The sequence below is a fragment of the Limanda limanda genome, chromosome 17 (genome assembly GCF_963576545.1).
Source record: "Limanda limanda chromosome 17, fLimLim1.1, whole genome shotgun sequence".
Lineage (NCBI taxonomy): Eukaryota > Metazoa > Chordata > Actinopteri > Pleuronectiformes > Pleuronectidae > Limanda > Limanda limanda.
Window position 1 is genome coordinate 10,398,648 of NC_083652.1, and position 12,693 is coordinate 10,411,340.

A 12,693-nucleotide genomic window follows, 5' to 3' on the forward strand; every position below is an offset into this window, starting at 1 on the left:
CAAAGCAAATTAATTGTTTACTGCACAAACTCAGGCAACGTTGAGTTCCCGAACAACGTATTTGACACAGGCTCTTATAGGCGTACAAAAAAAAATGTTTAATTCAAAATGAAATTTATTCACAAAAATTTGAATCTTTTTGAAACAACTCACTTTTGGTACAGAAACAAACCAAACACACGTGATTAGTTTCTTTCAATCATTTCAAAATGGAGATTTGATCCGAGAGTTTCATTCTGTGGCAGCTCTGGAGCTTTCAGACATTATCGCAGGATCTTCAGCATCTCAGGCAAAGTACAGAGAAAGAATCATGTGACATGTTCAAAAGCTCCTGTGTGAGATTAATCCATCAACTGGATTGATTGTGAATCTTAAGCTGAGCAAAATCATTAGATTTACTAAATGTTGTCGCTGGTGGAGATGCAATCAGAGTTTAAAATTGTTGAGAAAAAAATAGAAGGAATAGCTGATCATTCTGTGAAATAGGATTGTTTTTCCCATATAGCTGAATGGGAAAGTCCACACCACTCCAACGTACAGTAAATGTAAAGCTACAACTGCTTAGCTTCTTACAAATACTTGAAACAAGGGGAAATGGTTTGCCCAGCTATAGCACCTCCGAAGCTCAAGCGAGGGTTGAATACATTTAGAATACTTACCTTTAATATTTCAACATCACAATATCATTTTGAATCGTTAAAAATAAGTTGTAAAGTAAATTTGAAAAATCCAAAAAATCCATATCTCACAAACCCTTTCAAAATAAAACTCTTCGATATTTCCTGAGTGACACCGGCTAACGAGGTCCTGGGAGGAACAGAGGGAGCGATCATCCACCTCCGCCAAGTAAACAAGTGAGAGGTCGCTGACCCCTGCTGATGAAGATTTGGGAGGACACCCCCCCGCACATGAAGTCAGTGGTGACAGCACAGGCAGGAATAACATTGCTGGGCCTTTGACCTTCAGTGTAGCCCCACACTGTCTCACAACCAGACACTTCTGAATAATACATAGGCCTCTCCTGCCGGGATCACCCCCACGGCTCGCACAAGCCGAGGTGCACAAACACAGCATTCACATCTTGGTGTGAGGATTTCTCCCACCGCATCCCATACAATAATGAACACAGTGGTGTTTGACCAGCTGTGGACAGGTCCCTGTTTTGCCTGCACCGCTTTTCTCTTTCTTCTTTTACATCTATATTTCTAATTCATGGTTTTCTTGAAGCCCCTGTATGTCAAAAGCAATAGCAGAAGTGTAAGGGGGGGGGGGACCACATGGTGCGCTTCTGGCCTCACAGTAATTTCTCACCTCCGTGCGAGTAAGTGAAGAATAGATCGAGCCATGAGAATTCCGCTGTTTACACAGTGAGAGCGAACAGAAATGCATGAAACATTTTTAAAATCCCCTGTGATTCCTGCGAAGGCATGCCGCCTCCCTCTTGTTTCCATCTGCTTTACATACAGGGGACAGCTCCGCAGTTTGCACTGAGATTATTTGAATTTCATAGAGTGTTTGACATTTGATTATAGTGCCACATGTGTTTATAGATTTCGAGACTTCCCTGTCGAAGGATTCCTATCATGTTTGCTCAGGCACCCTCCTCCCTCGCAAAAGCAATTGAATACGAAAAACTCAAATATCTCCGTGTGACATCAAAAAGACAAACCCAATTATTGTTTCAGCCTCGCGTGAGCAGATACATATCAATCAGTCCTCCAGGAATATCTGTATTTACATAAAAGACAAATCCGAGCTGCAGCAGCGATGGAAAGACGACAGGGAAGCAAATGTTTGTGTAACACATGTGCCATCATCTATTATGGAAGAAGGTGCCACATAATGACGGTGCTCACCTGTGTCCACATAGATTCAGATAATTAATATGTCACGTTTCCCTGTGTACGTTAATCAGGCCGTGCAGTCACATGAGCTGTGTTTTATTTCCGATTGGCTGAGCTCTACAACAGTTGGTCGATAACATGAAATTAAAGAGGAAAAAGTCATGAGACGGAGAGAGAAGCAAATTTTTTGGGGCAGGAGAGGTGGTGGACAGATGTGACTGTGTAGGAGCAGAGTGTGGGAGGGGTGTACGCACGGTGGGGAAACTGGCAACACATGACTAACAGGTGTTTGTACAGCGTGTGTGTCTGTGTGTGGGTGTGTGTGTGTCTTATGTTCCTCTGGATTCGTCTTCCCTCAGTGCAAAAAATGCAGAGTCCCCTTAACAGTTTTAAGAGGATGTTGAAAACTCACCTATTTCGTAAATATTTTAACTTGGTCTAGTCCTGATGGTTCCATTGTTTTGTTTGGAATCTGGGTCGTTTTTATTCTTCTATTGTTTGTGTTGTTTCCAAATTTTTTTCTTATTTTTTGTTTGGTACAGTATCTTCTAAACTTTGGGTTTGAAAGGTGCTTTATAAATTAACATTTACTTACTTATTATTAAGTAATTATTAAGTACCAATATGCCCATTTCATAGGTGATGGCACGAGCAGATTACTGCCCTCTGCTGGCCCAGAGAGTGACTACAAATGAAAGATACAAATCAACACAGACAAGCTGACAGCATCGACATTTCTTAGACTATAAAACCTGTGAGTTTATGTATTTTAAAACCTATTTTTTTTAATGCAAAGATTTGTCCTGGAGTCCCTGAACGCCAAACGGGAAATAGAGTGTTCCGAAGTCCTCGTTTCCTCTCGGTGTGTTTTTGCTGTGGCACCGGCGGCAGAGTTGTAGTTGGAGCAGCAGCAGCTTCGTTGCTGGACTCAGTCTCTGATTGCTTCATAGATCATGTTTTAATTCAACTGTGAGAACGTCATGATAACAGATTAATGACTCATATATAATATTTTAATTTATGTTTAGCTCACTGGGTTTTAAAAGCCTCGGTGTCCTGGACTTCCTGTAAGAGTAAGTAGTGGGAGCCTACACTTGCTGCTCTTGTTATTTGTTTACTAGTTTGTTAAACATCTCCACACGTGTGTTTTGGTTTGTTCCGTGTTTAGGTCGTCGCTGATATTATCAGGTATATTCGAGCTGAACTCGTTTTTTAAAGTGAAGATAAAGTTTGTGTTTTGTTGTGTTTTTTATAAAGAAAACAGCGTTTCTATATTAAGTCAAATTTGCCGCCCGATTATCTCATTTTCATACGCGTATATTAAATATTTGGATCTTATAATGTATTTATTATTTGTTATATTTAAATTGTTTTACATTTATTCATTACATATATTTTTTTGCATTAAATCAGTATATTTTCATTTGGAATATTTTCACTTCATTATTTTCCTACAAACGAATCTATTGTGCAAAATATGTCAAGTTAGAAATGAATGTGTTGTTTTTTACACAAAATGACTCTTTGCAAAATAGCTTCAAATGTTGTCAACATGTTTCAGCTGCTGTGGCTGCGATGGCAACACTTCAGGGTCGTAGCTGTACACACACACACACACACTCTGACACTCTCTCACACACACACACACACACACACACACACACTCCAGATTTTCTCAGGCGTGTGTAAATGCAGCCATTCAGTTTGACTCTGTTCAGTTCACACCAGGCTGTGTTTATATACTCAAATCAATCAGGTTCTCACGCTTGGCCGCCTCATATTTTGGCAACATGCAGCGACACAGAAGCACCCAAACACGCAGGGAGAGTCGGGAGTTAACAGCCAGCGTGTGACCGAGCGTCATCATTCTGCATGTGTCACACTCGCAGCTCGGGCTCAGGATGCTCTCACCTGTGTTTTTTTGTAGATGCCAATTTGGAAATGAGGTGTATTCACAGCAGGGACAAGGCTGTCAGAGTGTGTGTGTGTGTGTGTTACTCCATCATATGTCACTGTAGATAGAGTCAGACACACACGCAAATGTTAAATCACCTTGTTGAGAGTGAAACTCCCAAGTAATTTGAGATGGAGTGTTCCAGGCAGGGGACGCTGGATTTTTCCAGGTTTGCCTCTGTTTTATTTGAATTTTAAGAAAGAAAATGCAGCCCTCCTTTTTGTGGGTATGGAAATTGTGAGAAGTTATTGCAACATTGTGAGATTGGTGCAACAATTAACAGCTGAGGACAGAATAAGTTATTAAATTACAGCCTTTGCCTTGAGAACATAGAAATTTAAAAGTCAGTGCACATTGAAATGATCTTAATTTGTCCAGCACTCTCTGTCCCACAGCTTCCATGAAGACCTCCTCATCGATGGCTACACTCTGGTCTAAAATCTCTGCAGCTCTGCCCCATAATGAGGAACAGTTCCCTCTGCAGTTCAGTGACACGGTGGAGTTGAGCGTGGTGGACGTGTTGAAACGCTCCAGGCAGCAGCTGTACGGCGACGCCGCGTGCACCAGTCGCTCGCTCGGTGCTCAGATCATTTTGGATCTGTCGTGGGAGAAGCTCAACACGGGAACGTGGCGCCACGTGGACAAAGAGTGGAGGCGTGTGTATTCGTACGGCTGCCTGTTCAAAGTGGCCGCTCTGTGCCGCGATGGTCCATCAGAGAACGAGGTCCTGCAGGCCGTCCGGACTTGTGACATGGGTTTGCTCATGGGTGCAGCCGTCCTGGATAATATACTTCAGGATATAGTCGGGATTCTGCAGGACGAGGTCAGGAAGTCGTCGAAAGAAGAAGATGAACCAACTGAGGTGAAGGTCAGTGGTCTTTTTATTTAAAATACACAGTATTCCATGAGGGAGTTTGTCACTTGAGTTTATTAGAAGGTCTTGACAACTTTAGAAGTATTGTGATATTTCAACAGTATAATTTTCTTTTAGGTCCTTTTGGCTCAACATAAAATACCAATGCACATTTTCAGTATCTCAAGTTAGACAAATAAATGGAAGGAAAAATCTTTATCATAAAAGGTTTTGACTCCTCATCTGATTTAGTTGAGCTTTTCGTCAACCTTCACTTATCTAGTTTGCAAGATCATTTTCATTGTAATGTTTTAATGAGCTGTTTTTTAAGGTGTGCAGCCACACATGCATTTTTTCTCTCTCAGTGATTCAAAGTTTGACCAAACAGTTACCAATGAGGACATTTCAATATAATAAGCCATTTCAGAAGTTATGGAATTGTATTTCCCCTGTTTCTCTTCATCTCGTTGCTCTCCATCATGTGTCACTGAAGACAAACACTCAGATGTCAGATCAATTCGTTCAGGTGCAATCGAACTGAGAAGGAGACTTTCGAGTATTGCTGGCAAAATTGTCGTAAAAAAAAAAAAAAAAGTATCGACGTCCAATTGCTCATGAGAATAAACGACTATTTTCATTATCTTCAGATTTGCCAATTTTCTGGCTTAATCACTTTCATTGCTCGTTCAGTTAGTGAAAAGTAAATATCAGTGTTGGGGGTGAGGTCCTGAGTGACCATCAAACAATAGGTTGTAAATACTTGAGGCCTACAAGGCCCAGCTGAAACCAGTTCAACCAGTTTCAGTCTTAAGTCACACCTTCTCTAGACAGCCTGGAGCCTCGCCTTGGTGGGGAAAGCATCTCCTGAACCCCCACTGTGCCCCCCCCTCCAGCAGGGCCTGGTGGGGAGATGTTGCAGGCCGCTCTGCAAAAACCCAAATGAGACTCTGAAACGCCCACTGAGGTCGAATCCCCGCCCACTAAGGTCGGGACCCTGACATCTAATTGGCTGAGGGCAACACTGACCCTTGACCCCTCCTCCAGGGGGGCAGGTACCTCCCAGGTAGAACAAAACCCCTGTGCTCCCAGAAATCTGCCTCTTTTCCACGCTGCTCAAGTTGTTTTCTGACCTCAAGAGGTCTAACCACACGACTCAGTAACTAAGGAGGCGATTAGACGTTTGTTTAATATCATTTTATTTGAAGTCGTTTCATTTTCTTCTTTTATCTCAGTCAAAGTTTTATCTTGATAGGACCTTTCCTGTTTTAACTTGAAAGATCGAAACAGGAAGTGCCCCGCTGAACGGACTCCGACACTTCCATAGACTTTCCTTTTTCCAACGATCCACAAACGGCTTCCACAAAGCCGTTCCCTGCAGAAGCGCGACGTTCATCCCGCTGAGGAGTAAGAGACAATTCACTCCGTTCCTGTAAACTAGCACGTTCTCCGCTGTTACAGAAGAAAGGCGAAGTTTCATTCCGTCAAGACAGCAGGAATAATTCGCTTCCTTTTCCGGTCCAGCGGCTGAGCTCCGGAGCTCCGCTCGTGAGAGAGACCACGTGATTCACTGGCCCCCGACACATTCGCGCCGAGTCGCAGGCACATCGCGAGGGTTGTACAGTAAGAGACTTGATTATCTGGGCAGATACGTAGCATATTGTTTAATATTTGAGTGTATTTGTTTGTGGGATCTCCGTGTCTCATTGTTTAGCCACGACGATTCGGCTACTTCCGGTTCATTTCCGGTTACGGCCTTGTGCCACAGTTTTTAAGCGCCGTGACTAAACGTCTCCGGTTGCACTCGTTCCCGTCTGAAGAACCTTACAGAGATTTTACCGTCAGACTTCAGCACACAACGCCGTTTGAGTGCTGAGCGGTAAAGTAAATGTAACTTGTTGCTGACGGTGCTTTTAAGAGCTTCTTTGAACTCTCCTTGCATGCCTTCTCTTCTCTCTCTCTCTCTCTCCTTCTAAACCGACCTATACACCCGTTCCGATCTGTATTTAGAATACAGTTCATGTGACAGTTAAATCTATATTTAAAGGGCCTGAAAACATCTGGCTGCCATTTTGAAGCCAAAGCTAAACCAGAACAAAGAATCCTGTGTTCCACCTCCTCCTTTGTGCCTCACACGTGGTCCGGCGGCCATTTGAGATTATTCATCGGTAGACCCGCCCTCAATTCTGGCTCTAAATTCATAACGAACCCGCCATTTTGTTTTGTAGTTTTAAGCCTAACATTGTCGGCCTCCATCTTGGATGTGACGTCACTACGTTACTGCGTCATCGCCACGCCCCCTCCCTTTTCTCTCTCGCTCTCTCACACACACACACACCCACACACACACACACCCACACAGACACTTTGATAGACACAGACAGATGCATACACACTCAGATACACATAGGTGGATACATGTGTCTTCTAAATTGTGATAAATGCTGCTGCTGTTGTGATCTTTGAAATATGGGAGTTTGTTAAGATGATGAATCATTAAATAACACTAACTTTATTTCACACACACACACATAGACACACACACACAGAGAGACACTTTGACACACACACACACACATAGAGACAGACATACATAGGTAGACCGCAGGTTGTCCATGTATTTTCTGAATTGTGATAAGTGCTGCTGCTGTGTTTATCTTTGAAATATTGGAGCTTGTTAAAATGAGGAATCATTGAATAACATAACTTTATTTCCCCTCTTTAATAAATACTTTTGTAATTAAAGTATCTGTAGTCTGTGATTATTTGTGCATAAGTGTGTGAATACAGCTGGATTATGATTGCCTGTGCTCGAACTTAGAAGCCTTCACTGTTTATTAAGTAATCGTTAATATTAAAATATTGACATTATTAATTTGACATTTATCATTATGAGACTGATAATTATAGCTTGACATCGTTGGTCCCTGGGAAACCAGGGTGGTGCCCCCCCTTTCTCAATTATTAATATAGATAGTATTATTCTTAAATTGATAATTTTATTGTTTTTGACTAATTATTTTCATTATTCTTGGTTGATAACCTTATCATTGTTAATTGATAGCTTGTACTTTCTAATTGATAATTCCTATTTTCTCATTAGTGGTTTTATTGTTATTTGATTACTGATCATCTTCAATTAATAATTTAATTATTTTTGATAGATAATTTTTATTTTAATAATCATATTTCATGATTATTAATAATTAGCCAACGTCAAGTCTACTCCTATTGCACAACATCAGAAAGAAGCATATTGAGTTTATTATCACAACAAAATGAGCATATCCTTGTATTAGAGAACCAGCAACTTGAACCAGTTAGTCCAATAAACAACAATATTCTCATCCTCCTTTTACAGAAAAATGAACAGTCATTTGTTTATCTTGTTATTTTCCTCTAAAAACGGCTTCATTTTGAATTAAAGAATTGACAAACCCCTGTTGTTTTAACATCATTAACAGAGACCGAAGCTCGAGCGGCCACGTGTTCCTGTGATCAGACAAGAGTTTGCGATTCCCAGGGTGACGTGTCCGTCGCTGGAGAGCTTCAACACAAACCACCTGCTGCCCCTCAAACCAGTGGTTTTAGAAGGGACCATTGACCACTGGCCTGCACTTAATGGACACCGCTGGAGGTTTGATCTCCTAATTTCACTTTCAGATTATTTGCATGGTTTGAATTTCTATCAAAACATATGGGCTTGTATATTTTTGTCTGTTGTTTGCGTCACATGATTTTAAGATAAATGTGTGATTTATAAAGCCACTTTACAGAAATGATAGATTCTGGCTATAACCTTCAGATCTGCACTATGAGCATTAGCATACACATCAGTAGTCCTCCGCTCTGCTTGTGTTCAGTGCTGCCGTGTAATCAGACTGATTCTCACTCGTGAGGACCGGCGAGTGCACTAATCCAGCTGAGAGGAGAAATCTGATTGAGTCTCGGGCTCAGCGACATGTAACATACAATCAGTTTGGTATGAAGCACTGAGACAAATAGTATACGTTTCAGTTCTTATCTTGAGATGCAGAACAACATACACTGAGTTTTTCCACTAGATCTCCTATTCCTGGCTCTTGTGATCTGACCGCCTCTCCTTCACTGTCCTCCCTCTCTCTCTGACACCTCATATACACTCATTAATTTCCTTCCTGCTTTAAAGCATAGAATACCTGAGGTCTGTGGCCGGGTGTCGGACCGTTCCCGTCGAGTTGGGATCCAGGTACACGGACGAAGAATGGTCCCAAACTCTAATTACGGTCAATGAATTCATCGATCGATATATTATGAATAAAGTAAGTGCATCCTCATCAGAGTCTTGCATTTGCATTCATGAAGCACAGAGTTAAAATGCTGCATTGTGATCTATAACTAGGTATTTTCAATTATTTTTCTCTATGGATCCAACCCACCCAGGATGGAGGGACGGGTTTGGGTTATCTGGCTCAGCACCAGCTTTTTGATCAGGTACACTTTCATATTTAAATTTTAAATGAAACAAAATGAAAATAATAACCTATTAATTGTGTCAGTTTACTAATGGATTACTCATATTTTTCAGCACAATAAAAACTAGAATATAATTTGTTTCCAGCTCTTATCGTCATACCATATTGCTTTGAACAGAATTGACTATTTAGTGCTAATTCATTGTCAATAGTCAATACATTGTCTGGGTTGAACTTTACCAAAAGGGCAACGTGTAAAGATAAAAGGTGTTTTTAGGCGGTTTGATAGTTTAGAATGAAGCTAAATGAGGAGGAATCACACTTTGTCCTCTTCTGTCAGAAATCAGCTCAAGTTATTTTGAGTTTTTGTCATAAGTATATTTTTATTTGACTGTTTATTATTATTATTATTGTTATTATCATTATTATTATTATTATATACATAACTCAGTGGGTGTTATATGCATAGTATTTTTTTTTAAGTACATATCTCATGGCTCTACACTATGAAGTAAAATATGTGACAAATTTAAATTCTGGCCCGATGAAGGTACAATGATCATGATAATAACATAAACTTTATTTATTTAATGCCTTTCAGAACTAGAGCTAGAAGGTACTTCCCAAAACGAAATATAACTGTGATAATCACCAACGTTATTACAATTCACTTGTGTATTAATATTTATCCTGTTGGACATATTGAACTGCCATTCTTCACAATAGGTGGGATTGAGCCGAGTACTGAGGCAAAGAAAAGAACATCATTTAAAATCAATTTCTGGGAAATGTCTGCATGTTCAGAACCAAAAAGATAATATGAAGTCAGAGCCCCTGATGTAAGTGAACTATGTTTGGGTAATGTTTCCTTAGATACCAGAGTTGAAGGAAGACATCCGTCTCCCTGATTATTGCTGTCTGGGTGAGGAAGATGAAGACAACATTACAGTAAACGCATGGTTTGGTCCTGGAGGCACGGTGTCTCCTCTTCACCAAGACCCGCAACAGAACTTCTTGGCTCAGGTGACGACGACGGCGCCGCATAATGAATCCAGTCAATGTCAAAGATCAGTTTTGTGATGTGCTGTCTCTTTACCACTCGAGATTCCCTCTGTATATACATTAGGTTGTGGGGAGCAAATACATTCGCCTGTATTCCCCAGAGGACACGGACAAGCTGTACCCTCATCAATCACAGCTGCTTCACAATACCAGTCAGGTGGGATTGACAGTCCATACAGATAGAACATGTTGAGCTTGCAAATATATGCAGCATTTGCAATTTCTGCTTCCTCTCCGTGCAGGTGGAGGTGGAGAATCCAGACGCGGAGCGGTTCCCGGAATTTGCCAAAGCTCCATATCTGGAATGCGTGCTGCAGCCCGGAGACGTGCTGTTCATCCCTGTCCAACACTGGCACTACGTCCGCTCCTTGGAGCTCAGCTTCTCCGTCAGCTACTGGTGGTCGTGAATTTCCGATTCCATAATAATAATAATAAATTATATATTGTTTATTTATAAGATTCTGCTGTTTCCTGCTGCTGTGGATGGGAAATCAGTGTGAGAGAGTTCTCAACTAAAGCTAATTCTCATAAATGTGAGGACAACCGCTGATCACACAAACCTTTGATCCATGAACAATGAACACACTCTGCAGAATGATTAGTTTAATTGTGCCGCTGATGAGTGCAACAACATCTATTGTGTGGAAAGCCAACAGCGGAGATAAAAAACAACAAATGAGCGGTTAAAACTGTTTGTGCTCATTTCATCTCGCATATAATTTACAGAAGGCTGTCGTCTAATTTGATAGGATATGTTTTCTCTTTTCAAATTGGCTTATTTAATTGTGCTCTCAACCTTATTCCTACAAATATCCTCAGTTGTATGATTTCCATAATTCATGGAAATGAGGCGAGTCCTCAGATTTAATAACCGAGTGAGCTACAGGTACAAAGAAATGTGGTAATAAACACGGATCTCTGGTTGAACTGACAGTGTGGCAATCAAGCAGGTCACAAATGAGACTTAATAAATTAAATGTATTAATTCCCCGAGCGCAGAGAGACTTCAATTAAAATGGTCTCATTGGTTAAGTACCCTGACACTACAACTGTTGTCGAGCAGCAAAAACATAACACCTGACTACCGAGACTTTTTTCATTTCTGATTTCAGCCCAAGTCTTTACTCCTGTCGGTCCATTTCAATTAAACATGCTCATCACATCCCTGAGGTGTGAGGAGATGTGAGATAAAGAACTATTCAGGGAAATCAAGGAGCTGAAGAGCTTTCTGAGAATTTTTTAATAAAACATCACAATTTGTGTTTTTTTTCTGATTGACATCAACAGTTGAAATAACTCCGGCTATTTTCTGCAAATGTAAGAAATACAATGCAGCCCTGCAAGACCAGAATCTGAATTTGTGACATCAACATTTTTCGAATAAAATTTTGTATGCCAGAGAAAAGTGTATTTTTGTGCTTCCGCGACGGCGCCAGGCATTATATCCTCAGGTTGCCTGTTCATCCCATTCTTGTGAAAATCTCAAGAACACCTTGAGAGAATTTCAAATTGGTACAAAAGTTCACATTGATTTAAAGATGACCTGATTCCAATTTTCTGGTTGAAGGTCAAAGGTCATGGCAACCTCATAAGATCTGGAAAAACCCTGTATGTTGTCTGAAACCGCACTCGTGTTTGTCAGCTATCAAGTGTCTGCAATCAATTTACCCACTTTTTCCAGTTTCCCGTGTTTGTAGAATCAATTTTCATCTTGGTAATAGAATTTGTTGTAGCACATTAGTCAAACGAATTATAAATGAAGAGTTAAGTAACATCAGATAAACCAGTCAGCTAATGAACCTCTCTTTGTCTCCTCTGAATGGAATGAACATCACATGATCTCATGTTTAAAGGTTAACTTGCTGAAGAGAGAATTGAATATGAAACAAACACAATGCACTATTGAAATTGTTCGGTTTTATTGAGACAATTATTAGTAGCAACTTAAAAATATCCAAAACTATTTCAAACTTTCACAAGGCAGAATGATTTTATTTATTCTTATCTTTAAGCAGAATCAAGGTTTCCTCTTAGTTGATTATTCAGATTATTCGCTCAAAGAAAATACTAAACAATGAATTATTGATTCAGTTTAATAATTAATACTGTTGACACTATAAAGTCAATTCCATTTACATTTTATCTATATATTTCTTTAATTTCTAAGTAGTACTGTTTGTTTACTGATAATTATTTTACTGATGTCTGTTGTTAAACGTTCCTCTTTGCTGCTGTAACACAGCTAATGTCCCCGTGGTGGGACTAATAAAGGATCATCTGATCTTGTCGATAGATTAAACTTGAAAGATGTAAGTGAAGCGCTGCTGCTGCTGAGTCACACTAATGAACAACTGAGAAACTACATGGATTCACCAACAGACGATTTATTATACAGGCCAGTGTGCAGGTAATAGACTTCTCCGAGCTCTAGTTACTTCCCTTACAAGGTTATCGCTCAACCATTATGAACCCCATCAGACTTTAATTCTGAGTAAATGCTGTGTACCTCACTTGGCCTATCAGTGCACT

At 40.3% G+C, this 12,693-nt stretch overlaps 1 protein-coding gene across 1 annotated transcript; it reads left to right on the forward strand.

Annotated features, from left to right (window-relative positions):
- Positions 1–2,738: 2,738 nt before the first annotated feature.
- On the forward strand, positions 2,739–11,501 carry kdm8 (lysine (K)-specific demethylase 8). The gene is made up of 8 exons (XM_061089999.1): positions 2,739–2,917; positions 4,194–4,666; positions 8,113–8,285; positions 8,817–8,998; positions 9,078–9,121; positions 9,976–10,125; positions 10,229–10,321; positions 10,407–11,501. The coding sequence occupies exons 2-8, from the start codon at positions 4,199–4,201 to the stop codon at positions 10,569–10,571; spliced, it is 1,275 nt and encodes a 424-aa protein (XP_060945982.1). The 5' UTR covers positions 2,739–2,917; positions 4,194–4,198; the 3' UTR covers positions 10,572–11,501.
- Positions 11,502–12,693: the final 1,192 nt, after the last annotated feature.

Bases quoted from the DNA above. Each gene is read 5' to 3' on its own strand.
- kdm8 (XM_061089999.1), top strand. From the start codon at position 4,199: ATGAAGACCTCCTCATCGATGGCTACACTCTGGTCTAAAATCTCTGCA. The intron at 8,999-9,077 runs GTTAAAATGCTG...CCCAGGATGGAG, and splicing joins TTGCATTCATGAAGCACAGA to GGACGGGTTTGGGTTATCTG. The intron at 10,322-10,406 runs GTGGGATTGACA...CTCTCCGTGCAG, and splicing joins TGCTTCACAATACCAGTCAG to GTGGAGGTGGAGAATCCAGA.